The following is a 27914-nucleotide window of genomic DNA, read 5'->3' as shown; positions in this document are numbered from 1 at the left end:
AACGATAAGTGAACGTGACGTCAAGGTCACTGAGAGCCCGTCTTATGGTATGGTCAAAAGAAGAAAATTACGTTTTTGTCATTGAAATATTGCGTTTATGTATATAGTTGCAATACAATCTTTTTTTTTATAAAATGTAAGGAATCGAATGATACCCTTACTTTTTACCTGTTTGAAGGTTTAAAAAAAAAAACTTAAATTTTGAATCTTTCAGGTCCTGTATTTTTGTACTTTTTCCATTTATTATTATCATATCCACATTATTGTGATAAATTGCTCATTTGCTATCTATTTTACTAGATTTTGATAAAATTCAACATGTGTCATCATCCCTATTGTTTTCCAGGTAGCGGAGCCGCCACAGATCCAAGTACAGTCAGCTACGCCGGAACAACCAACCCTGCGGTCCTCGCGATTCTCCGTGACGCGCAACATGGACACCATGTATAACCCCTCCGCGCCCTCCCCCCCGCCTACACCCATGACCACCAAGCACAAGCCCAGCAGTGGGCGGGACCCCACAGAATGCACCAACTGTCAGACCAACGATGAGATAACTAAACTGACAGAGAACAGTAAAGTTAATGATGTTAAAGACACTAGTGTGAAAGAGTGTGGCGATAAAGAGGACGAAGATAAAACTGAAAAGACGAAAAGTGATAAATCGAGTGATGAAACTGTTGTTAATAGTGTAAATAGTGATACGGTTAGTGATAGAGACTTGGAGAACGTTTTTCACGACAAGACGGAGAGCCTGTCCCACGACGAGGCCGTTAGTGTAATAGGTGATAATAAAATTACTAAAACGGAGACGAAATTAGTTACAAATAGCAAAACGGTGAGTGAGAGTGAGAGGATAGATGTACAGGTGTCCGTTACGGTGAAGAAGGAGACGGTAGATACGCCCAAAGCGCACGACCAAATCAAAGAAGATAAGGAGGTGGAGAAACGTGACGACGTCGCCATGAAACAGATAGAAGCGATCACGGAGGACCTCGGCAACCTTATAGAGGAGCTGCGCGACAGAACTAAAACCGTTAAACCTGTTAAAGTGAAGAGTGATTGCACGCAAACTGATATAAATATAGATAGCAAATTAGATACCTTTGACGATGTACCTGTTATTAATCGAGATAATGTAGTTCTTAAGAAAAACAAAAGCGAATCGAGCCTGGACAGCCCCGATTTAGAAGTGTCCAGGCTTATGAACAAAAAGTTGATCGGCAGCCCGTTCTGCGACAGCAGTTCCTCTTTGGAAATATCCGGAAGCTCCATGGAGAGTCTGAATGCGATAGACCAGCCGGCCAAACCTATCATCATACAGGAGTCCGTTGAATCAGATTCAGAACTGGATAGAAGAAAAACTGATGTGGTATTGTCTACTGAGAGCAGTATAGAATCCACGAGTGAAGTTACCCCCATCAACAGTGGCAACTTCCTGAACATGTCTGTCAGCTCCAACGAGAGTGTATCTCCGATAATATTTGGAAAAAACAAGAAGATACACGGATCACTATCCAGCCTGGAGGCGAGCGTGAGCTCTTTGGAGTCCAGACAAGAAAAAGTTATGGTAACTTCAGCCGATTCCGGTATAGAATATTCCTTGCAAAATGCAATAGAAAATAAAGAAGACACCTCATCCAATGAAGGCACTTTAACAAACAATTCCAGTTTAAAAGAAACTGTAAAGAAAGACGGTTTCCAACTGCAGGAAACCCTCACCTGCTCTCCCAAGAGAACGTCCAGTTTGCTCGATGTGCCCGCACTGAAAACGAAAGGTTTGGACAGGATGAGGAAAATATCGTGGGTCGCGCCGTCAGCCAGCTTCCATATACCGAGGCCGGAACCGGAAAAGGAATCCAAAATACCTGGCCATTTAGAAAAATTACTAAGCCTCTTCCAACACCCCACCAGTATATTTTCTAGAAACTCTGAAGACGAAAAGAAATCCGCTTCAAACACTCCTCCTAGAAAGGATTCTTCTCTCACCAGCTCGTTCTGGTCCTGGAGCAGTGCCACCGAGAAGACTGAAGAGAGAGAAGACGTAGAAAGTATTTCAGAAGCAACAGATTCCACTCTTTCGGAAAGAGTCCAAGTATCTTTCGTCGACGAGTCTTTCTCGAAGAAACTCGACAGCAAAACGCCGTCGACGGATACGGACAACACGCTAAGCGAGTTCCAGTCCTTGCAGCAAGGCAACTCGGAGGCGAGCGAGCCCGAAATAGATAAAGTTACCGAAAAAACCACCGATGACAATTTAGTACAAAACTGTTTAGGTTTAAGCTTCCAGTGTGACGCTAGCGCCAACGGGAATAAAGACGTGGCCAGAGCGTGTGATATACTAGATCTCAGTAAACCCAACGACTTAAATAAAAACTATGATACGAGTAAGCCAGACAACAAGACCTCCGGGGACGAATCTAAAGAAGATAAAGAGCCCGTCAGACCTAGGTCTTTTGCTGCGGTCTTGAAGGCGTCCGGCTCGGAGAACACTCTAGACAAGCAGAGTCCGGAAACCGGACAATCGGTTGACAAACTACCGAGCAAGGTTATCCGGGGCATCAAAGAGAATATAAGCCCTGAAAACACATTGACGTCCACTATGACTAACGCTTTAGCTTTTGAACTGACTGAGAAACAGCTTAAAAGCCAACCGATAGTGAACACAGTTTGGGAAGTGACGTTAGACAATGAACCTAAATTAGAGGAGAAAGTAGATTTAGCGCCCATAGCTACTATAGAAGAAACATGTGACGAGACGATAGAAAACGCACAGATAGATTATATTGACGATATCAAATTCATTGATGACAAAAACACTTCTAGTGTCACTTTGGAAGGTGAGAAAGTAAAAGATTTGGAAAGTGTTGACTTAGGTAAAGATGCATTATCGTACCTTATTTATGAAAACCAGCTCGTACCGAAGGAAACGAAGTCTGAAGCTGAACCTAGCTTAGCTCAAGAATTAAGAGACGCTGAAATTAAGGAGCAACTCGATCTATCACCAGAGGTTGTAGATGAAGCTATAGAGCCAGAAGTGTGCAAAGACTTGAAGACGTCACCAGTCATCCCGGAAAGAGCGAAGCTCAAGAAAGCTAACTCAGCTGAGGACATCTCGCAGTGCGAGGAGAGTCAGAAGAAAACCATTGCCTTCAAAGTGCCTGAAATAGTCTCAACACCAAGGGATATACCAGAAAGAAGAAGGAAATTACGATCGCGAAGCGGTTCCAGTCCCAAATCTTTGCCAGAGAGTTTGAACAAGCCATCGCCGTTAACCAAAATGGACTCTGTATTGTTTAAGAAAAAGAAAAAGGTGTCGTCTCTAGGGAAAATAGCTAGAGATTCTCTGCTGGCGCTGAACATGAGCGAAGAAGAGATTGCAGAGTTCAGACGATCGTACAAGCTTACTTCAGTAGAGAGCTTGAGGTCTTTGGAGTCTGTTTCCGAAGATGCGAACTCTCAAAGCGGGGCCTCGGTTGATTCGAGATGTAGATCCTGTCTGCGGACCTCTCAGGAGAGCCTCATGTCTCTGGACTCCATAAATGAGGACTGCCGGTGTGGTGAGGACGAAAAGCAGAGCCAATCGGGAAGATAATCGGGTACTTTAAATCAGAATTATTGGGAGACTATGGTCGAGTATATTGTTAAGGGCTTGCGACTTGTTGTTTCGCTCTAAATGATTTGGTTTTTTTTCATCATTTACATTTGTTTAAGTACAAATTATAATAATCAATGTTTTTGATGCTTGTATGCTAATGCTTGTAAATAGAGGTTTTCATTGGGAGAAAATAACAAGTTATAATACGCCCCCTGTTGTAAAATATAAAGCTGTAATGTTACATAATGATGACGTATTTGCCAACGTCATATATATGTAAATAAACTTATCTACTCAAATTATCCATAGTACTCCCAAGATTCGCGCCACTTGCACCATCCCACTAACCCGGGGTTGGTTAAACCGTTAACCCAGTCTCAAATTTTAGGGCCAAGGCGGAAACAGTGGCTCAGCCAAACAGTGGCTCAGCCAAACAGTGGCTCAGTCGCCCAAATATCGCCTCTCGTGTTTAAATTAGGTTGAGTGAGCCACTGTGCCCGGCCTTCTTCTACCGACCCACTGTTCCCTCCTTGACCCTTCTGGTAACCATGGTAACTCTTGGTTTAACCGGTTAACCCCGGGTTAGTGGGATGGTGCAAATGGGCCTTAGTGTATTAAATATTATGTACAGTGCGTTTTAAATTTTATATAAAAGAATAAGATAATCCATTCTTTAATATATGCGTTTGCATAAAATATATGTACAGATGGTAGATTATGTGTTTGCACACTAATATTGTCTATTTCCAACAATAAGGAAAAGAGAGGGACAAAATGTTTTCGATAATACTAGTGTGCAGAATACGGTGTTTATGATAGTGGTTCAATATATCAAATTGATATGTTGAAATTTCTTCTCAAAAGTTTATTACTATAGTAAATATATGAAATAATCATGTATCTAACATAATGTAGCACACTTCGCTGGATTCTATGACAATACAGTCGCGTATTACTCTTCGAAGGTCGCAAAAATATTAGTCTTCGAAGGTCGCAAAAATATTACTCTTCGAAGGCCGCAAAAATATTACTCTTCGAAGGTCGCAAAAATATTACTCTTTGAAGGCTGCAAAAATATCTCTTCGAAGGCCGCAAAAATATTACTCTTCGAAGGTCGCAAAAATATTACTCTTTGAAGGCTGCAAAAATATATCTCTTCGAAGGTCGCAAAAATATTACTCTTTGAAGGCCGCAAAAATATTACTCTTTGAAGGCTGCAAAAATATTACTCTTCGAAGGCCGCAAAAATATGTGACACGCTCTTATGGCTCTACAAATAAGATCGTGTCAGATATTTTTGCGGCCTTTGTTGTGTGACTTTACCTAGAATTCTGTAAAATGCGAGATGTAACTATCTGAGAGAGTGAGATGGTAAGAGATTTTGATTTAGATAGCCATGCTGAGTTGTTAAATATTACAAGACAATTGATACTTAATTTAAAAATATATATATATTTTGAAAAACTTAAATCCAGACATCGAAATTTTGGGGTCAAAAATTATAGAGAGTTCCTATATTGAGAAACTCTATTATCAATATGTGTCGTTTCCAAGCAAAAAGTCCCACTTGGTCGCTTACCATAAGGACGCTTTGACAGTCAAATTTCGTCCTTATGGGAAGCGATAAAGTGGGACCTTTGAATAACACTTCGACACATATTTGTCAATTAATTTTGCCCCCTAATATCCGACGTCTAATTAAATCTGTCAGTCAGAAAGGCTTGTACTTAAAATGCGTTTAATACTTAAATAAAATCAATAGCAAACTTATTTTTATTACATTTATTTCCTTCCGACATCCGATATCTGATCGGACAATGTGAAAACGCTCTAAGGACGCTTTGACAGGTTATTCGTATAAATATACAAGCAAATTTCGTCCTTATGGTAAGCGACAAAGTGGGACCTTTCACTTCTCTTTTTTCCTTAGACTGTATTCATCTTAAAACGGAGTTACATAGGTCTTTGGTATCATCATACAGAACGGCCACGCACCGCCCCGCCCTGATTCGAATGACCTCGCCCCGCGACAGCAGATTGACGACCTTTTGCCGAACGCTCAGTTCGGTTTTTAGGCAACTTACTCACACAATGACGCATGACGCGTGTACGGACGTGCCGGTCACACATAGAAACGCAAATGATTTTTGATGTATGGCGTGTCCGCCCTGTGATTGAATGTAATATTTGCTGGCGACGTTCTTGAACGACGTATGATTCTAGCGAAGTGAGCTACAGCCGGGGAATAATGTAGCGTTTCGTCACTCAGTATAATCTATTCCCAATAAAAAAAACCCGGCCAAGTGCGAGTCCGACTCGCACTTGACCGGTTTTTTATAGTTTGACAAGCTATTTCCGTCACTAGAAAAGGGCGGCAAATTTAAAAAAGTAGGCGCGAAGGGTTGTCCTCCCATAGAAAATATGAATTTCGTGCCGTTTTCTACTGACAGTGGGCTTGCCAGAGTATAAGCATTTTATTTTCTACCTCGGAAATACATAAAAGTCTCTCATGAATTATATTATTGCGTTTGAATAACAGCGTCGGCGTCTAGTGTGGGATGTCTCTAAAGGTAGAAAATTAAATGTATATAACCATACTTAATCTCTTAAGGCCTACCATACAAATTGGTAGTTGAATTTGGAGTCAATAGTGAACAAAATATGGTTGAATTTCTTTTGTTTTGTAATTAAATGAAACCATAGAGTAACTTATACTAGAGCGGTACTGTCATAGTAAATTTTGTAACCCCAGCAGGGACCGGCCCGCTATCCCTTATCGGGGTTTTATAAGGGTATTGCATAAGGCTTAACTCACCATACCCTTTGCCAGACGAAACCCTTTGTTTTGCTTTTAAAAACCCGCTACCACACTTGAGTAATCGGTAGCCCAAATACCCTTACAAAACCCTTATTATCCGCTCACCAACACCTTGCATATTGCTTATAAGGGTTAGACTTATAAAGGGCTTCCCTTTTAGCATATAAGCGTGCTAATTTAAGTCGTCTACCTTGTTCATAAAGCACACATTACTTCGAATCCGAGCGATCGTTGGCGGCGACGGCGGCGTTCTTTGACTAGGCACGTATTTTCTTTTCTTTTCATACACTACCGTAGATATATACTAATCCTGTCTCTTTCACGCAAAGGGAAACCTTTATAAAAAGCGCTTAAAGATAAGGGTAACCCTTATTAAGAGCTAGCCTTATTTTTGGTTAGCTTTTCGGTAAGGGTATGAATGGGCTTGCAGTTCAAAAGGGGAAGTCTTTCAATGTGTTAGCCGTGTTTAAGTGTCGCCCATTGAAAGGGTTTTATCGCGGAAAGGGTTGTCCGGTCCCTGAACCCCAGTAAATTCACTGCCATCTGTCGACACACTTTAAAACTAAAAATGAAGATTTATAAAAATACGATAAAATGTATTTAAATATGGATAAATGATTTTTTTTATTTGCATTAATTATTTTTATGATTTTCACCTATGTTCTTTCACTGATATGCGTTAAAATTGTTAAATAACAAACGAAACCGTCAGCGCCATATATACGACAGTAGGCCAAAGCTAGTAGCGCCCTATGAACGAGAATAAAATTTTCTTGATTTTCGAGGCACGTTTTTTCCTTAGAATGTATCAATCTATTACGGAGTTATATCTATCTTTGATGAAACAAAAGAAATACATCTGTATTCCAATTCAAAATGGTTTAAATTACCTTGAAGTAATTAGTAACGCCTTAGGCCTTACGAAGTTAAAACATAATTTTGTTTTATAGACTACATATTGATGATGTTTCGCTACTTGTGCCTACAGATGTTTAAAAAAGAGATGTGTGTGAAATAAATAATGAAACTATTATCATATTTTTTATTGATTCATTAAGTAGGTACTTATTACTATTATATATATAATTCCACGGTTGTACAGTGAACAAAACTATTAGCTTAGTACCCCTGCATACATATTTACTACCTTTCACTTTTCGCCATTTAAAATTGATCCTAACTGAGCAAGAAGTGTCAGCATTATAGACCTGTACCAATAACTTCTGAGGTTATAAGAATATTAATGTTGCTTATTTTTTATATATAGTTTCCAGACCATATACTAAACCTAAAAATAATATTTTGTGTCATCCTAGGTATTTGCTTAGGTAGAAATTTAGGTATTTCTTTTTTCAATCAGCATTCTGTAAAAAAAATATTCGAGACGAAATTCTTTGTTTCCCTGTAAAGGCAAAGTGGCTTCCGACGTACACACGCATTTTGTGTCATTTTCATCCACGGGTATAATGGCATTTAATAAATACCTAATATTGATCCTAAAACGCCTAAAAAAATATTAGAGTCGGTAAGTGAAGTGTTGTACTTTACAGAACATTGTTATATGTTATTCAAACAAATCTGTGTCAAATTCATCCACCGCTTTTATTAAAAAAAAAATTTTTTCTTATTAACACCCTGTATCTGCCACAAAAAAAAATTCATGTTATTAAGTTTACGTCTACAATATTATAATACCACATTGAGACATCATTCATAATTTGGGTCATTTTGATCCACGGTTTTTTTACTATCTGGCAAAATAAAACTCAATTGAGCAAGAAGGGCGTGCGCGGGGAAGGGTACCTACGCGGGTGGGGTGCTTATTATACTTGCCGCAATATCAGCTGGCGACTGAGATCTTAATACTATCTCCTTTACCCTTGTTAAGACCAACCAAGAGATGGCATTATGAGCTGTCTCGCCACTTAGTTTTGCGATACAGTGTATTTATTTAATTCGGAGGCATAATTACATTGTCTTATCAATCTTACCGTAGTAGGTATATAAATATAATTAAAAATAAACTGTAGGCTGCACTCCTCATACTGACCAACATTTGTGACGTTCCTAATCAAAAGGTACCACTTTCTCTGACAGGTTATTTGTATAAAGATATAATCAAATTTCGTCTTTATGGTAAACGACAAAGTGGTACCTACCTTTTGATTGAGAATGTCACAACAGCGACTTAAAAATTACTTTTGTTTCGATTTTTAGTAGACTTTTTAAGTTTATTTTAAGACGCAATTTATTGTGATTTTTGTTATGTTTAAGCGTGGCAAGCAACATTAATTACATTGATGATGATGTTCATTAAATACAATATTTTTTCATACTATACTGAACTGTCACCCTATACATGAGAATGAACAGCGCCCTCTTGACAATGATCATATATTACTGGTCAGGCTTTAATATGTGTCATAATTTAGTAAAGTCCCCTTTGTGGATTCTAAGTTTCCGAGTTACAGCAGTTTAGTGAAAGCGTTTTTTTTTAAATAAAAATTAAGGGTTGAATAAAGAGGAAAGAAAATTTGATTATTTTTGCGCTACGACGCACGGTTTAGGAGATACAGCCCTATAAAGTTTTTTTTATTGTTTTTTTCTTTTTTTCTTTTTTACATTGTGTTTTTTGTATATTACTTTGAGGTTTTATTTTTGCGCTACGACGCACGGTTTAGGAGATACAGCCCTATATAGATTTTTTTCTTTTTCTTTTTTACGTTTCTAAATCTTAATTAAGGGCTTCTTAAGGGGAACGAAAATTTGATTATTTTTCGCTACCATGCACGGTTTAGGAGATACATCCCTAAAGTTTTTTTGTTGTTTTTTTTTCTTTTTTTTGTCATTGCGTTTTTTGTTATTACTTTGGGGTTTCATAAAAGGGAACGAAAATTTTATTATTTTTGCGCTACGACGCACGGTTTAGGAGATACAGCCCTAAAATGATTTTTTTCTCTTTCTTTTTTGCGTTTTTAAATCTTAATTAGGGGCTTCTTAAAGGGGAACGGATATTGATTATTTTTGCGCTACGATGCACGGTTTAGGAGATACAGCCCTATAAAGTTTTTTTGTTATTATTTTTTTCTTTCTTTTTCTTGTGTTTTTGTATATTATTTAGGGGCTTCATAAAGGGGAACGAAAATTTTATTATTTTTGCGCTACAACGCATGGTTTAGGAGATACAGCCCTATAAAGATTTTTTTTTTAAATTTTGCGTTTTTTTTAAATATAAATTATGGGTTGCATAAAGGGGAACGAAAATTTTATTGTTTTTGCGGTACCACGCACGGTTTAGGAGATACAGCTCTATAAAGTTTTTTTTCCTGGTTTTTTTTTGTTTTTTTTTTTAAGTATTAATTACGGGTTTCTGAAAGGGGTTTTTTAAATTATTTTTGCGCTACGACGCATGGTTTAAGAGATACAGCCCTATAAAGATTTTTTTATTGTTTTTTTTTTCTTTTTTTCTTTTTTACATTGTGTTTTTTGTATATTACTTTGGGGTTTCATAAAGGGGAACGAAAATTTTATTATTTTTGCGGTACCACGCACGGTTTAGGAGATACAGCTCTATAAAGTTTTTTTCCTGGTTTTTTTTTGTTTTTTTTTTAAAGTATTAATTACGGGTTTCTTAAAGAGGTTTTTTAAATTATTTTTGCGCTACGACGCATGGTTTAAGAGATACAGCCCTATAAACATTTTTTTATTGTTTTTTTTTCTTTTTTTCTTTTTTACATTGTGTTTTTTGTATATTACTTTCGGGTTTCATAAAGGGGAACGAAAATTTTATTATTTTTGCGGTACCACGCACGGTTTAGGAGATACAGCTCTATAAAGTTTTTTTTCCTGTTTTTTTTTTGTTTTTTTTTTAAAGTATTAATTACGGGTTTCTTAAAGGGGTTTTTTAAATTATTTTTGCGCTACGACGCATGGTTTAAGAGATACAGCCCTATAATGTTTTTTTTTTTTAATTTTGCGTTTTTTTTTAATATAAATTATGGGTTGCATAAAGGGGAAAGAAAATTTTATTATTTTTGCGCTACGACGCATGGTTTAGGAGATACAGCCCTATAAAGATTTTTTTTTAAATTTTGCGTTTTTTTTAAATATAAATTATGGGTTGCATAAAGGGGAACGAAAATTTTATTGTTTTTGCGGTACCACACACGGTTTAGGAGATACAGCTCTATAAAGTTTTTTTTCCTGGTTTTTTTTTGTTTTTTTTTTTTAAGTATTAATTACGGGTTTCTTAAAGGGGTTTTTTTAAATTATTTTTGCGCTACGACGCATGGTTTAAGAGATACAGCCCTATAATGATTTTTTTTTTAAATTTTGCGTTTTTTTTTTAAATATAAATTATGGGTTGCATAAAGGGGAACGAAAATTTTATTATTTTTGCGCCACCACGTACGGTTTAGGAGATATTATATTCGTTCAAAATTTCGCGCCGACCTCGAAATTCGAATAAATATGATGAACAAACCGACCAAAACAAACAATGCGCTGTCGCCATTCCGTGCGCTAGCGACTGGTCGCTGCATGCATCACTCCCGCCCGCTCCACTGACCCCCATCCCCACCGCATCATCTATCCATCACGCCGCGTGAGTGAAGTGAAAGAACGAACGCTGGCTCACTCACTTCATTGCAGTGCTTGGCTTGACTAGTTTTTTTATGTGATAGTCAGCAAACGAGCAGACGAGCCGGCTGATGGGAAGCAGTCATCGTCGCCCATGGACATAAGCAACAACACAGGAGCCATTAAGCATTGCCGACCCTTGAGAACCCTAAATACCCGCTTCTTGAAGAATCCCATGTCGAAGCGCAAAGGAAATACCTCAGGAGGCAACTCATTCCACATTTTGCACGTTCTGGGAAGAAACGAGCGAGATGCCCGCTTATTCTTGGTGTGCCATGTGTCTAAGAAGTGAGGATGAGTTTTGCTCCTTTGGCGGGAGGTGCGTGCGGTGATAGAAACGAGACGATGACACCAGATCAAAAAGTTCTTCGGAACATTCCCCATTGTACAGTAAGTTCGGGATCGCCGACAATACGAACTGCCCGCCGTTGGATGGAGTCAAGGGGAAGGAGCTGGTATTGTGGAGCGCCAGACCAGTGATGAGATGAGAACAGTACTCCATATGAGGTCGAACCTGCACTTTATATAACAAAAGTCGGTGACCCGGTGTGAAGTACTGTTTGGCTCTGTTTTTTGGAGGCCAGTTTGGCTTTTTGTTCCAGATGACTACGAAACTGGACTTCGTTCGTAATGTCGACACCAAGTATCGCGATACTTTTAGCGGTGGTAAGGGGAATGCCCTGAAACTTTGGCGCCGTGACAAATGGGTTTTTTTTTTGGCGGAAAACGCGCAGACTTGTGTCTTACTAGGGTTGAACTGGACGAGGTTACGTCTACCCCATTCGGAGACCTATTCAAGGGACGTCTCGATCTCAGACACAAGTCGCATCCTGCACTCCGACACCTGCTCAGGGGTGGGGGGGCGTTTGCACGACCTGTATAACAGCTATCACCAGTGCTGTCATCCGCATAGCAATGAATATTGTTAGTAAATAACATATCATTGATATGCAGAACGAACAGGGTAGGCGATATTGTATTGGGAACAAAAAAAAATGTTTCCTTAGCTTGCAGGGTTGGCGCGGTCACTTTTAAGCATTCCAGCTACAAGTACACCCAGTGAAAGGGTGTTTTCTGTAGCTGGGATGGTTTTGACTGCTAAGCGATCGCGCTTAAATCCGGCAAAGGTGAACAAAATATTTTTTATTCACGATAATTACAACCACTGTAGCTGTACTGTAAACAATTTTTAGTCAGTGATTGATGGAGATAAGAAATAAATGTTTATTCCTAGCATAGTTATGTTTTTTTTAAATTATTCCTCCTAAAAAATGTCCTCACGCCGGCGACGCCGCGCCGCGCCGGGTTCAAAACCCAGCGCGCCGCCGCCGGGTTTTTTGGCTGCGGCGTGGATCTCTAATATATAGCTATAATAGCTCTATAAAGTTTTTTTCCTGGTTTTTTTTAAAGTTTTAATTAAGGGTTTCTTAAAGGGGAACGAAAATTTGATTATTTTTGTGCTACGATGCACGGTTTAGGAGATGCAGCCCTATAAAGATTTTTTTTGTTGTTTTTTTTTTTCATTGTGTTTTTTGTATATTATTTTGGGGTTCCGTAAAGGGGAACGAAAATTTTATTATTTTTGCGCTACGACGCACGGTTTAGGAGATACAGCCCTAAAATGATTTTTTTTCCACTTTTTCTTTTTTGCGTTTTTCAATCTTAATTAGGGGTTTCTTAAAGGGATTTTTTTTAATTATTTTTGCGCTACGATGCACGGTGTAGGAGATACAGCCCTATAAAGTTTTTTTGTTATTTTTTTCTTTTTTTTCATTGTGTTTTTAGTATATTACTTTGGGGCTTCATAAAGGGGAACGAAATTTTTATTATTTTTGCGCCACCACGCACGGTTTAGGAGATATTATATCTATATATATAGCTATAATAGCTCTATAAAGTTTTTTTCCTGGTTTTTTTAAAAGTTTTAATTAAGGATTTCTTAAGGGGAACGAAAATTTGATTATTTTTGTGCTACGATGCACGGTTTAGGAGATGCAGCCCTATAAAGATTTTTTCCTCTTTTTTTTTCTTTTTTGCGTTTTTAAATCTTAATTAGGGGCTTCTTGAAGGGGAGCGAAATTTGATTATTTTTGCGCTACGATGCACGATATAGGAGATACAGCTAATACAGCCCTATAAAGATTTTGTATCTTTTTTTTTTCATTGTATTTTTCATGTATTACTTTTGGGTTACATAAAGGGGAACGAAAATTTTATTATTTTTGCGCTACGACGCATGGTTTAGGAGATACAGTCCTATATATTTTTTTACAATGGATGTGCTCGAAAAGTGCGTTTCCTACGGAGCCATATCGTGCGGAAAGTACTGCTTTTCCGCACTAGTGCTTTTTGTTTTCAATTTTTTTTTACAGTACATATGGTGCTACTTTCTCGCACTAGTGCGGAAAAGAGCACTTACCGTGCATATGTCGAAAGTTTAAAGGGCCATATGTACTGTAAAACGTACGATACACGTGCGAATAGGTAATTCGCAACTCGTGTCGATTTAAAACACTCCTTTTAATAATTAAACTTATTTGCCATGACATGTTTTTTTATTTACTCGCACAATGCATAGTAAAACATTGTATGATACACGTGCGTAAAGATGATTTCCGCACTTGTTGCATAAATAGCAATTTTTTTATCAAAGAATGAAAGAAAGTCACGGTATTAATAACCAAATTTTACTTTAGTGGTACCTTTTCCCTATCACTGTCACAAATGTATGTGGCGTTCACGTAAACGCGATATTTTTAAGATTTCCCCTCGCAATGTTGCCAGCTCGCTCGCAAATCAAACATGTACTTACAGTTCTTTTGCATAATGGTGACATTGTACAATATCTATGAGTTTTAAATAGGTAAAAGATAATTCGACGCATTCTTTGCTTGCTTGTTGCTTGTTGTTGTGTTGTTTGCGTAACTTCTTTGAATAAGTTGCGTTAATTTGGCGCACAGGCGAAGTAAACATGCGTTGCGTACGGCAAGGTCACGCCGCGGCCCCACCCTGCACGGCCTCCGTTGCCCATTCAGACCGCCCGCTAGCTTCGTTTGAACGCAAATAATATTTTTGTAATATTTGTTTATGCAGTGGATGCAAGTGACACAAATTCATACATCTTATTTATCCCGCATTTCAAATTAATAAGATGTAAACTCTAATATCTTTAATATTCTTTTGTAACGGTGACAGCCTGTTACAACAAAATCATCAAATATCTTATGAAGCTATGCCTTAATAAGACACAAAATCATTTAATGGACCTATTTAAACGATTAAATTCGACCTAAGTAATTTTTTTTAACTCTAATTTTTTTTTGTGTCTTTTAGAATATTATGACATAGTATCAGATTGCAGTGGACGTAATTGACACAAACTATGTTTTCACACTAAAAACACTATCCTAAATGCAACACAGTTACATGTTTTCTCTCGAATATTTTTTTCTCCAAGATAATTCAAAATAAAAAATAATTACCACAAAATAACAAATTACTAGAAAAGCAAATTATATATATGACACAAAACAAAATGTAAGATTTACATCTTAACAAAGTATTCATAAGCGAAAACAGAATTGACTTTAATATTTTTATAACCTAGGGGTCAAAATATAGCCAGCGGTACAGGTCTATTAGGTTTTTTATCATGATAATATTTATGAGTAGTAGAACTAGTAGAATCTTTAAAAGTAACTTTATTTTGGCAAGATTAATTGGATCATGTGCAGAGAGAATCATGCTGTATTTTTCTTATGCTCTAAAGCAGGGGTCGGAAACCGGTATTTGCTCTATACAAAAATACCGGTATTATTACGTTCTTTTGTTTATAATTTCATTTTTAATGGGACGTTTTAATAATGCAAAATTGTTTCCTAAATACATGATTCAGTCCTACGTAATGAGCATAAAAAAAATCAAAATATTGGGATATTTCGAGGTTTTTAAAAAATACCGGTTCCGAGCCCTGCTCTTAAAGCATGGTCAATACGTAATTTACTTCAAAATTTTACCGCAAAAAGTGCCCAATTTGGAACCACAAGTTTACTTCTGCAAGTTCTTTCTAATGCTAAAAATAAGCGAGGTTTAGACTAGCAAGAAATTGCATGCAATTTACGTTACATTGCCGACTACAAACTGCATTCAAAATGTTTATCAGATACCGCAATGTAATGAAAATTGCATGCAAGTTTTTGCTTGTCTAAACCTCACAATGAAGTATAGTATTGTAACCAAAAGAAAAGGATGAGCTGGATGGGTACAAGTTTTTTATTCTACTGTTACTGACAAAACTCGTTTGCCGGATAAGATATAACAACATGTCGATTAGGCGCAGCAGTTTTTTTTTTAATAGGAGGCAAACGAGCAGACTGCATGCACGCAAGTTGTGCCAACCCTAATAATTGCTCGGAGCAATGCTGAGTCGAATGAAGCCGAGTTTGACCGAAAGGAGGAGTGTCCCCCCACTAGTATCCGTCAGGAAATATGGCAGGTGACATTTCAGTGAAGCTGTGCGAGGCAGGAAGTTTGCTGTGCAAGAAAAAAATCTGCGTTATAACAACTTGCTGCAGGCGCTGCAGCAAAATTGTTGAATTTAGTGAGGTGTTGCTAGATGAGCTAGACATCTTTCACTGTTACAGCTTATGTCTATTTGAAGATCAATCTCCGTGGATCTGAAAGATACAAACATTCTATTGTATTGTATTTTGTAGCACAGGCAGGTTTCCGCAACTCGGAGTCTCTTTTTTTTTTTTTTTTACATTTATGGCACTCGGAGTCTCGGACTGGCGCCTATTTTGCGTGATACAAAATATGCATTGAAATAATGAGGGCTACCGTTTCTGTGCTCACCAGTTGGGGTTGGCCTAAAGCAAAGGGGGTGCAAAAAAAAAGACAGAATTTTTTTAGTAGGTACAATAACGTCTGTTCTGGTGCTCTGTTTGATCGCGATCATCGCGGTCAACCTAACACACTCCTCCTCGCTTCGCTCGTCGTCGCACCTATCTTGTCTCTGTTACTTAAATTTACTGTTCCAAATGATTGATTTTAATTTGTCAAGTAGTGGTTTCAACTTGCGGGTCAAATATCTCGGCCATTTTTGATTTTAGAGAAAAGTTTTCAGAATCAGAATCAGAAACATTTATTGTTCAAACTGTGTAGGTACAAGAAGTATAGCTAGGTACATTTTTTTATAGGTATCAACAGTGGGTTTTTTACTACAGAACATGCTTATTTTAGCGTATTCTCTACGATAACACAATAAAAAATTGGTGTCATAATAACATCACTCCGATGAAAATTTTTCCAAGTGTCGGCACCCCCTTTGCTTTAGTCCAACCCCAGTTGGCGCCACTGTAGATGTAGGTCCAGAAAAACAGATCTCAAAATTCTTCTATGCTTATTTCTATAAAATCAATACATTCTAATATACACAATTTACACAAAGGTATTTTTCCGTCTAAATGTGTAATTTTTTCAACCTGTTTAATTTTGCATATATTTTAGTTGGCACTTTTTTTAACCATTAATATTTATTGAGCTATAACTATTGTTTACTATGATTAATCAAAGATGGAGAAATATTTACCATAAGGAGTTAAAATTCCCGATATAAAAGCTTGAAACCCCCCAAACTTCTATGCATTTGACATCTTGAAAGACCTCCATCTACACTAGTGCCCCTAGCGGCGAAATTAAACACGGTAGCCCTCATTGATTACTGGATACTAAAATCAAAAAGACACTGTACTATTTAGTACACTACACGCGAACGAAACAGAATGGGAGCGAGGACTGAGGAGTGACAATGACAGCAAAATGATCCGAGTGATCCGACCAAAGTAAAATTAAACGTCGAATCTATCTGTGTACTACTGTACTAAAAGACTGAACTAGTACAGTTGTGAGTTTTTTTTTTTATACTACGTCGGTGGCAAACAAGCATACGGCCCGCCTGATGTTAAGCAGTCTCCGTAGCCTATGTACGCCTGCAACTTCAGAGGAGTTACATGCGCGTTGCCGACCCTAACACTCCTCTCCCTCGAGCTCTGGCAACCTTACTCACCGGCAGGAACACAACACTATGAGTAGGGTCTAGTGTTATTTGGTGAGATTGTACTAGTTGGGAGCGATATTTTCAGTGAACGAACATGCACAAAACTTAATTGATTTACCCAAAGCAATTCACATTTTAAAAAACTTTGAAAGTCATACCGCATCAGCAATGTCTATCCAATCCAATGCTTTGACCATGTTGTCATTCTTAGACGGTTTCTTGTCCCAATTCCAGTATATGAAGTCCTTGAAGCCTCCCACTACCTAAAAATACAATACGAAATTGTTATTAAATAATAAATAAATAAAATAAAATTCATTTATTTCGGACAATTCGGAATCCATATACAATTTAACATATCAAATATTAAAATTAGAATTAAAATTAAAATACAATCAACTTAAAAAAAAAAAAAAAAAAAAAAAAAAAAAAAAAAAAAAAAATAGATATAAAAATTCAAAATTTAAAATAATATTAAAAACAGTTAATTTTGATAATAATACATATAATATGTAATACTTACATGGAATTTGCGATCGGCGTCTTCCGAGAGCGGTCTTTTGGCCTCAGTGGCCACAACGGCTCTGTAGCCCTCGGGAAAACTCATCTTGGTGCCGTCTAGAGGATGCCCACGGAAGGACGCCGTTAATTCTACAATTAAAACCAAATAGCTAATTAGTATAACATTGTGCAAAATTATTGGTTAAAGACAGTTTTTCATTATTTAGTTACAAATTATAAGGAAGCTTTGTATACTAATTTCCGAATAATGTATAAAATGGGGCATTTTCTATGAAAAGGGACCTTATTGTCGATGGCGCTTACGCAACACAGCGTCGCGCAGCATTGTATTTATATCGGAGCATCGTTAATAATGGCGTAAGGTTCCTTTTTATAGAAAATACCACAAATAAACAATAGTTCGTAATCTCACCTCCATTTTCTTCACGGACATACGGCTCGAAATATTTCTCTACATTAGCAGGACCATCTTCTTCCACTTTACACGGCACATAGTGAACACGTTGCTCGAAAGCTTCTTTATTTGTTTTGTGTAATGTATTTTCTACGTGAATCGACATTGTTTCCTTTTTTTCGGGTGATATTTTAAGGTTATGCAGATTCCCGCAAAAATCGCAAAATGTATGTGTGACACTAGTAATGACGTTTATAAAGTATTCTATTATTTTCTAAATAAACCGGATTTTCTAAAAACGAGCTTTATGTAGAAATTTATTTATATGAGTTCATAATTAATATGTTATGTTAATTTACATTTAGTTATTTCTTTATCGAGTAAACTGAAGAATGTTGATTCCGTTATTTGATTAAACTATTCTTGTGTTTAGAAAGCTCCATAAACTTTTTTTTTTCTCTGGTATTACCGATACGTTCTGAAATCTCACTATTGATGCTATTTTCAAATGAAACTATAATTTTATAGAGTCGATAGCCACTTGTGACTTGAATGAACCAAAATAATTTTAGATTTTTTATTATTTTATTTATAAGTTAGTTAAAAGTTTTAGTTGGCCAAGCAAATTAAAAAAATTATACTCATCCTTTTCTTTTGGGTGCTAGTACTAGTGTAAGACAAAGATAGTACGATTCTGTCTATGTTTAAAATGAGACAGTCCCTTGACAAACTATATTTCTTGATATGTTGGACGTAACATACGAGTCAAATATGAAAACAATATCATAGTTTCTGAACAAGGCATGTGTGCCTTGCCAATCTTGCCATATGCAAAAATATTTTTCATTTTCAATTTTGAAGTCAAAAACCTTTTAGCAAAATGTCAAACGGTCCAAATTTATAATTTATGTTGCCTTATATTTCACAAGAGTTGTAAAATTTAATTAGTCACAGTTCCAGTTACTATGTGCTTATCAATATGTTATTCCAAGCGTAACACCGTGACGTTACCGTTTACTGCATATGCTTAATCCAGCAGTACGATTATTTGTACAGTTGTGTTGAAAATATTATTGTTATCGTTATTTACGTCATAGTAAATAATTTGGCAGTGTTCCCCTGTTGTGTTACGTTTTTGTTGACTCACAAGCGCTTGAATCGCCGAGCTAGTGACTGGAGACCGCATCGACCTTGAACCTACAACAGCTGTTTGTAAGTATATCCTTGCGCTATTATTAAATTAAAAAAAAAATAGCTTTTTAAATCATGCTCGTGATTTTTTAATCGATTTTGTTTGGAAACTTCTAAGATCTAGTTGGATTTAGTGGCGAATTTCGATTGATGTCTAAATCAAGGGAACCTTTCAATTTCGCAACATTTTGTTCTATTGCTTAGCTATGTTTTAACATGATTCTTACTAAACTTTCCCTATGTTAATGATTTAACAGTACATTTGTTAATATGAACAAAAATTGTAATTCGTTGTATGTTAACTATTTTGTTAAATAATATTATAGCACAATAGGATATAACACTATACATATTAATAAGTGATATCATCCTTTAACATCTATTTATTAAGATTTTATGCATAATTTAAACAATATAATTATAAAAGGTGTAAGAAGTAAGTTCTTTTGGTATAATATTTATTAGAGTTTTGAATGATTCACGGTTAGTTTCACTAGACTTATATTGACCGGGATATAGACCGTGATTACCTTTTGTATTATTTGTGAGCTCCCGATATTTCGACGCAGTTACATGCATCATGTTCACGGGTGACTGAAGATAGCGGGTGGGTGTCAAAGTTGTGTAGACAGCGCTCTGTCTACCCTCATTCTTGCGCGTCGGCTGCGTTCACTTTCAACGTTACCAACGGTCGCATTCACACTTGTTGGTCCGGTCGCGTTCACACTCGTTGGTCTGTCCAAACACACTACACTCACGGTGTCACTACGCGTGTTTGATTCGGATATCACTGGTTTTTTACACAAACAAATCACAGGATTCCACACATTTGACAGTTTAAACCCATCTTCACGATTAAAATTTTTGTATTTGTGAATTTCAACGGCTTCTCTTACCAATCTTGGTATATAGTGGCGTTCTGTCGAAATGACCTTGGGACTATGCAACTCGATCCAGTGACCGTGAGTGTAGTGTGTTTGGACAGACCAACGAGTGTGAACGCGACCGGACCAACAAGTGTGAATGCGACCGTTGGTAACGTTGAAAGTGAACGCAGCCGACGCGCAAGAATGAGGGTAGACAGAGCGCTGTCTACACAACTTTGACACCCACCCGCTATCTTCAGTCACCCGTGAACATGATGCATGTAACTGCGTCGAAATATCGGGAGCTCACAAATAATACAAAAGGTAATCACGGTCTATATCCCGGTCAATATAAGTATAATATTTATTGTTGGTCATGAGTTACAGAGATGTTATTCTAATGTACAACAAACTCATGTCCTGCCTCAGAGAGGCGTCCAATGTGGAAACTTCATTCTAAATGAGATCATTTATGTAAATATATTAACTTATGCTACACATTAACAAAATTGGTTAATATTGTTTTGTATTATTCTTTAAAAAAATCGGAGATGCAGTAAAACATTTCTCTACAAGCCAGTGAAAAAGTTATCTCTTGAACTCCATAGGCATCAACTTCTTTAGGTGGATTGGTAATTTATTATATATTTTGGACACAACCATAACACTATTTGAATCATTAGCATCATATTACTTTTTTGATGAAATAAAAATTGTATAAATTTATGTAGTAAATTTTATGAAATATGAATTAATTCATCATTAAAAAAAAAAAAAAAAAAAAAAAAACAATAACATCCACGATTCCGGGCACGCACGGCCATCCACTCAGTGCTCAGCAACATTCGAAGGACCTGAACTCACTACATGTTAATGACATAATTCAGCATTATTTATAAACTTTTTTTTGTTTACCTACAAACATAGCAGTCTGGCCAAATAGAATCAATGCCAAGTCCCACTGTTTGATGTGCTGCCAAGATTTTAGCTTGGTAATAATTCTATTAAAAATGGTTGATAGAAATTTGTTAGTCCGTGTAAGAAAGTAGTAGTAGTAGTAAAACTCTTTATTGTACAAAAAGAAGCATAAAACAAGAGAAAAACGCAAGGGTTCGAAAGGATAATTATCAATGATAGTTATCTTGATAATTATCGTGATTTTTATGCCTGATAATTATCGATTTGATAATAACCTAAAATTTACGAAGATTCTGACGAGATTTTAAAATTTTAAGAATTAAAACTAAAGAATTTAAAGAAAATGAATGTAACACCATATATACCTGCTATAATTATCCGATATTTATTGGATAATTATCGCGATAATTATCAGACTATAATTATCTGGAACCCTGCGTCATTGCGTCAATCTGCTGTCACGGGGCGATGTAATTCGAATCGGGGCGGGGCGGTGCGTGGCCGTTCTGTATGATAATACTATTACTTATTCTGTGCTGTGGGGCTTAGTCAATTTGTGTAAGAATGTCCTATATTTATTTATTTATTATCTATATGTTACAGTGAGCATGGACTCGTTCCTCAGCCTGTTTGACCCGTCGGACGGCAACCAGAGCAAGACCAAGAGGAAACAGAACAAACCCGACCAGGACAATGTCAAGAAGAAAGTAGACCCGCCTAAGGGTAAGAACAATAAAACCACTACACACACACACACACACACACACACAGACACACCGAACGGTCGCAAGTTCGAGTCTTGCTCGTAAAAAAAAAACCCTTTTATTTCTGAGTAAAAAATATGAATATAAAATTATTTGCAAACTTAGTCTAGGATATGAACCTAAATTTGTAAGGGTAAAAAAATCACACCAGAACCCTCTTATGAGGTATAGGCCTCTTCCAGAATCTGCCACCTCTCTCTATCTTTATTTTTATTTTTATTATATGATTGCTGTGCATATTTAGTGCGACATGTTCCAACACTGAACCAGGGACCGGACAACCCTTTCCGCGATAAAACCCTTTCAATGGGCGACACTTAAACACGGCTAACACATTGAAAGACTTTCCCTTTTGAACTGCAAGCCCATTCATACCCTTACCTTTGACTAACCCTTACCGAAAAGCTAACCAAAAATAAGGCTAGCTCTTAATACGGGTTACCCTTATCTTTAAGCGCTTTTTATAAAGGTTTCCCTTTGCGTGAAAGAGACAGGATTAGTATATATCTACGGTAGTGTATGAAAAGGAAAGAAAATACGTGCCTAGTCAAAGAACGCCGCCATCGCCGCCGACGATCGCTCGGATTCGAAGTAATGTGTGCTTTATGAACAAGGTAGACGACTTAAATTAGCACGCTTATATGCTAAAAGGGAAGCCCTTTATAAGGCTAACCCTTATAAGCAATATGCAAGGTGTTGGTGAGCGGATGATAAGGGTTTTGTAAGGGTATTTGGGCTACCGATTACTCAAATGTGGTAGCTTTATATAAGGGTTTTTAAAACCAAAACAAAGGGTTTCGTCTGGCAAAGGGTATGGTGAGTTAAGCCTTATGCAATACCCTTATAAAACCCCGATAAGGGATAGCGGGCCGGTCCCTGCACTGAACAGCATTTTGCTCCGACAATCACGTTCTGTTCTACGAGGCACTCGAAAACCTATATTATGTAGAAGTTTAGGGGCATCTACAAGATTATTTATTATTTTAAATAAAAATACTAAATTATTACATGAACGCCTTAATGACAGATGTAGATGTAGTGTAGGGACGCCCAGCCGGAAGCAGGCGGGCTGTCGATCACGTGTCGTGTTCATTCAGCCCAGTTCCCTGAAGTTGGAGCTGCAGGTTACTGTCCTGGCGGCATTCCCTCACTGTTCTCCTCAAATTTTGTTTTCCTGCAGAACAGAAGGACATCTTTAAGTTCGACATCCTTTAGTTTGTTCTCTTTCAGTGTGTCTCTACCGAATGTATTATATCGCGTTGCCGCATACATAATGCACTCTGCTAGTAAGTGAAAGCTAGTCTTCTCCTTGCCACAATGTGGGCAGGAGGCGTCTCTACTGATATCCATTATCTTAAGATGTCTGTTGAGGGTGTTATGACCTGTAATAATACCTGTCAGTAATCTCAGACTGCTCTTACCTAGTTTCAAAAGATACCTGGTTCTCCTGTGATCTATACCTCTGATCATCATCTTCGACTGTTTGCATCCAGTTTTCTCTTCCCATTCTTTCTGTGCTTCCATCTCCTTTACCTTTTCTATAACTCCCTTCGTGACATCCGCTGACATCGGGAGGGCCGGTTCCGGACCTATATATCCGTTTTCCGCCCCTGTCCTTGCCAGCTCGTCCGCTTTCTCATTTTCCGTTACTCCTTGGTGCCCGGGTACCCATGCCACCATGACACTTCTTTGCTCGCCTATCCGGTTAAGCTCCTCTCGGCATTCTCTCACAAGAGAGGAGATTAATGACAGAGGTTGAAGGTTGTGTCTTGAAATTGAGGAGGAGTAATTTTCATAGTTACCCCTTATTCGGAATTCAAGAGCTTTAATAAATATTTTTTGTACCCTTTCTATTCTCTTTTTATGTACATCATAGCAGGGATTCCAGATCTTGGGCCTTCCATACCCAGTTGGCCCTAAGCCCCGCCACCTTAACTATGTTGTCAGCCCAGCGTGCCAATGGCCGTCTTTGTTTTCTTTTTCCATCTGGACCTCTCCAGCCTGTCGCGTGTAAGGTCCTATTTCTGTTATAAATCCATGAATTGTCTGTTATCCAGGCAGGCGAAGAGGTAGGAAGACACAGGGCAAGAATGAGACGCTGCCCGAAGAGTCTTCATTCCTTTGTGAGCCCGAGCTGAGCGCGGAGCTGCTGATGAAGGATGGCAGTTACTTCGAGAGCTACATCGAGCTGAAGAAGGAAGGTAAGTGTTGTTCAGGAGACACCGGGGAAGAATGAGGTGCTGCACGAAGAGTCCTCATTCCTTTGTGAGCCAGAACTGAGCGCGGAGCTGCTGATGAAGGACGGCAGCTACTTCGAGAGCTACATAGAGCTCAAGAAGGAAGGTACGTATTTAAATAGGGTTAGGTCCAAAATCCAGGACACAAAATAGAGGTAGAGGAGCAGATGTCTTGATGGAGGACGAACAGTTACATAGCTACATCAAAAATAATTAAGTAGACATAGTGCTCACTCCATACATCAGTTTTGTTACCAAAAAGACTATTATTTTCTTAGTCTACATCTAGCGTCAAGTAGCGGAACTATCAGTACTGCTACTCGACACTAGATGTCACATGTGTCGCGACTGACGAAAAGTGTATTGCTTAACAGTTTATAACTAATAATATAAGCAGGAGTTGAAAATAGAGTGCCGGTTAATCCGGTTATAATATTAGCTGGAAATTGTTGAGCATTAGACTTTCCGTTTGCCGCGACATCTATTGTCGTGTAGCAGTACTGAGAGTTCCGCTACTTGACGCTAGATGTAGACTACGAAAATAATAGTCTTTTTGTTAACAAAACCGATGTATGGAGTGAGCACTCTATGTCTTCTTAATTCCCAAGGAAGGTAAGGTGGCATTGGGATAACTTCGAAAGCGGGTTAATTTTGAAAATTGGGAAACATCTACTAAACTAGAAACACTTTTTACAGTAGCAACAGTAAGCAAGATAGCTTGAGCATTACAATATCTGATGGCTACTCTACACTATCAGCGATGAGAGACGATGACTGGCGGGCACGATAGTGTAGAGGGCATACTCGGCAGTCCCCGCCAGTCATCGTCTATCATCGCCAATGATCGCCTGCGACCCGTGAGTTGTCGGTTTTTTTGGCGCGCATCAAAGAAAATCGCCGGGTGGTTGCGTTGTATTGTACCTACAGGCGATCATTCTTGCACGATGATCTTGCCGATGATACTGCCAACGATCATCGCCGATAGTGTAGAGGCATATAAATATGGGTTTCACTAAATACGGCATGTTTGTATTGTTGCAGATCCTAAAGCGGAAGACAAGAAGCCGAAGCGACGTAACTCGGGCCGCAAGAATCGCAGAAGGAAAAAGGTACGTCAACTAGTGACTGTGAGCTTTAGACATCGCAATTAGCTTAGACCTGTTACTGTTGACTTAATGTTTAAATTAATATAATAATGCATGCTGTGATTGCCTGTAAGTGGGGGATCAATAAAAAATGTGCCCTTTTTGTAAGTTAATACTAGTATGTAAATTGTATCTTCTGTTGGTGATCCTAATAAACAAATAAACAAATAGACCTAGCGGTTCTTTTGGTGACGGAAAAGTGGCTTTGAACGGTGGCTTTTTGAAAAGCGAAATATTTGACGGAGCCCCAAATTAAAATTATCTGTATATTTTTTTGCTATGTTTGTTCTCTTTAACTATTACTTTTGTATATTTTTGTAATGTTTTAATATGTATCTTTGTGTGTTATCTGTATGGCATCAAGCAATGGTCCCTACGGAAGACTAGCGCTGGCTTTATAGCTAGCATTATGCTGAGTTGGGACTCGGGAATCAGGATCCGTTTCAGACACATACACAGACAAGTGTTAATAACGATGTTCGCTGACTTTGATAATATTTGAAGACGATGTATTTTCTAAATGGCAGAGCATTGTCAAATGAAGGAGTTTAACAATAAAACCTGCCAAGTGCGAGTCGGACTCGCGTTTCAAGGGTTCTGTACATTACACAATTTTTAACAATGTACCTATTTTTTATGTGAAACGTGAGATGTCTTTAAATAATCCGTAGGGGTCGGATCAAAAACTAAGTAATTACGTCAGACTCACGCTTGACTGCACATTTCTAATAGGTTTTCTGTGATCTAGGTAAAGAGCTATTTTGTATACGAGTATTTTATTCAAAAATTTGGCTATTTTCGGAAATAACGTCCAAACTATTTATTTTAAAATTCCAAAAAATATATATTTGAGCTTCTCATAACGAGCTCTTTCATTTGATATGTAATACGATATAGTTTTTAAAACTTTATTCTTTAATTTTCTCATTTACCCCCAAAAAGTGGCCCACATGTTTAAAATTAATTTGTTTACGTTACATGCCCATCTTTGGGTCACAAACTTACGTATGTGTACCAAATTTCAACTTAATTGGTCCAGTAGTTTCGGAGAAAATAGGCTGTGTCAGAAAAGAAAATAAGACAGTAAAAAAAAGACTCCATTAATTATTTAGCTAACTTTCTTGTATTACGTAGCGCCTTTTATTGGCAGGTGTCGCCAACCAAAGAGGAGCAGGCGTGGAGCAACCCGACATCCGTGCCGCCCGCGGGCGCCGACGGCGGCAAGGTCAACAACCTGCGCGAGTACGGCGGCGGCGTGCACGGCGTCATCGACAAGCTAGAGAAGGTAGGCGTCGTGCGAGAAGGGTACGGGAATTTTCCAAATTCGACCTTATTAGATTCATAATAAAGCGCCGGTCGGATCCTCAAATATCGATTTTTATCTTGATCAGAGAAGAAATGAAGAAATTCAAGATGGCGGCCGTTTTTTTTCCATTCCGACTAGATTCATAATAAAGCGCCTATCGGATCCTCAAATGTGTCGTTCTCAAGAAAAATGTACCACAATGTTGCTTACAATAAGGATGAAATTTGCTTGCATCTCTATACGAATAACCTGTCAGAGCGTCCTCGTGGTGAGCGACAATGTGGTACCTTTTACTTGAGAACGACACAAATATCGATTTTTTATCTCGATCAGAGCAAAAATGCAGAAATTCAAGATGGCGGCCGTTTTTTCCAGCTTCGACCTTAGATTCATAATACAGCGCCTATCGGATCCTCAGATATCGATTTTTATCTTGATCAGAGAAGAAATGCAGAAATTCAAGTCGGCGGCCGTTTTTTTAAATTTCGGCCTTAGATTCATCATAAAGCGCCTATCGGATCCTCAAATATCGATTTTCATCTTGATCAGAGTAAAAATGCAGAAATTCAAGATGGCGGCCGATTTTTCCAACTTCGACCTTTTAGATTCATAATAAAGGCCTCTTGGATCCTCAAATCTGATTTTCATCTCGATCAGAGCAAAAATGCAGAAATTCAAGATGGCGGCTGTTTTCTTCAATTTCGACTTTAGATTCATAATAAAAGGCCTCTCGGATCCTCAAATATCGATTTTCATCTTGATCAGAGCAAAAATGCAGAAATTCAAGATGGCGGCCGTTTTTTCCGATTTCGACCTCATGAAGAACAGCAGCTACTTCGAGAGCTACATCGAGCCCAAGAATGGAGAAGGCGTAGTTTGTAATTAAAAAAAAAATCGATTTCCTATATCGAAATTAGTTACTGTACAATTGTACCTAATTAGGCATTAAAGCACGAGTGCGGGCGTTATGAAACGAGCTGAAAGCGAGTTTCATTATCTAGCAATCACATAAACTACTAATCCCTTTTTGTGATCAGGTGATCCTGAAGGATGACACGTACCTGGCGGGGGAGTTCAACGCGGAGGACCTCCACAACGAGGCGTGGTACAGTTCTGACGACTTCGACGAGAGCCTCGACGACGACACGTGAGTTAAATAAATTAAATATTATTCATACACCTCACAATAATCTCAATAAGGCGACGATATACACGGTGGCTAAAAAATATGTGCATTCCCGTTGCCAGGGAGGTTTTGGGATTATACTGTGCAGTCTGTGCAACTATTACTATGGGACCAACCCCGAAATCGCGAATAAAGATTTGGCTGTTTCATACATTTTGGCTGGTCCATTTTCTATGGGAGGATATATTTTTTTTCGCGATTTCAGGGTTGGTCCCATAGTAAAAATTGCTCAGTATAATCCCAAAATCTCCCTGGCAAGCGGAATTCACTTAT

At 37.9% G+C, this 27914-nt stretch overlaps 3 protein-coding genes across 4 annotated transcripts in view; 2 read left to right on the top strand and 1 right to left on the bottom strand.

The window, feature by feature from the left end:
* LOC134753349 (uncharacterized) overlaps positions 1–7447 on the top strand; it is a 73865-nt gene extending 66418 nt beyond the window's left edge. The window contains exon 14 of the mRNA XM_063689219.1: positions 347–7447. Coding sequence (XP_063545289.1) covers positions 347–3595 — 3249 coding nt within the window. The 3' untranslated portion in view covers positions 3596–7447. The remainder of the gene's footprint in view (positions 1–346) is intronic.
* Positions 7448–7483: 36 nt separating this feature from the next.
* Positions 7484–18271, bottom strand: LOC134753240 (ribonuclease H2 subunit C). Its single transcript, XM_063689043.1, has 4 exons — positions 18047–18271; positions 17636–17763; positions 17271–17375; positions 7484–15730 (listed from the first exon to the last, which is right to left on the bottom strand). The coding sequence occupies exons 1-4, from the start codon at positions 18192–18194 to the stop codon at positions 15716–15718; spliced, it is 396 nt and encodes a 131-aa protein (XP_063545113.1). The 5' UTR covers positions 18195–18271; the 3' UTR covers positions 7484–15715.
* A 623-nt stretch (positions 18272–18894) lies between these two features.
* The window catches only part of LOC134753354 (GTP-binding protein 2), a 41834-nt gene continuing 32814 nt past the window's right edge, over positions 18895–27914 (top strand). Inside the window, exons 1-6 of one of the 2 annotated variants that reach the window (XM_063689232.1) lie at positions 18895–19240; positions 21607–21726; positions 23825–23968; positions 25046–25113; positions 26300–26434; positions 27493–27602. In XM_063689232.1, the coding sequence (XP_063545302.1) occupies positions 21612–21726; positions 23825–23968; positions 25046–25113; positions 26300–26434; positions 27493–27602 (572 nt within the window). In that variant the 5' untranslated portion in view covers positions 18895–19240; positions 21607–21611. Of the gene's footprint in view, positions 19241–21606; positions 21727–23824; positions 23969–23990; positions 24111–25045; positions 25114–26299; positions 26435–27492; positions 27603–27914 lie in introns of those variants that run through there. The other variant, XM_063689233.1, reaches the window with a different exon arrangement.

Source organism: Cydia strobilella, chromosome 26 (assembly GCF_947568885.1).
Source record: "Cydia strobilella chromosome 26, ilCydStro3.1, whole genome shotgun sequence".
Lineage (NCBI taxonomy): Eukaryota > Metazoa > Arthropoda > Insecta > Lepidoptera > Tortricidae > Cydia > Cydia strobilella.
The sequence above is the reverse complement of the archived record's forward strand: the minus strand, read 5'-3'. Positions and strand labels throughout refer to the sequence as shown.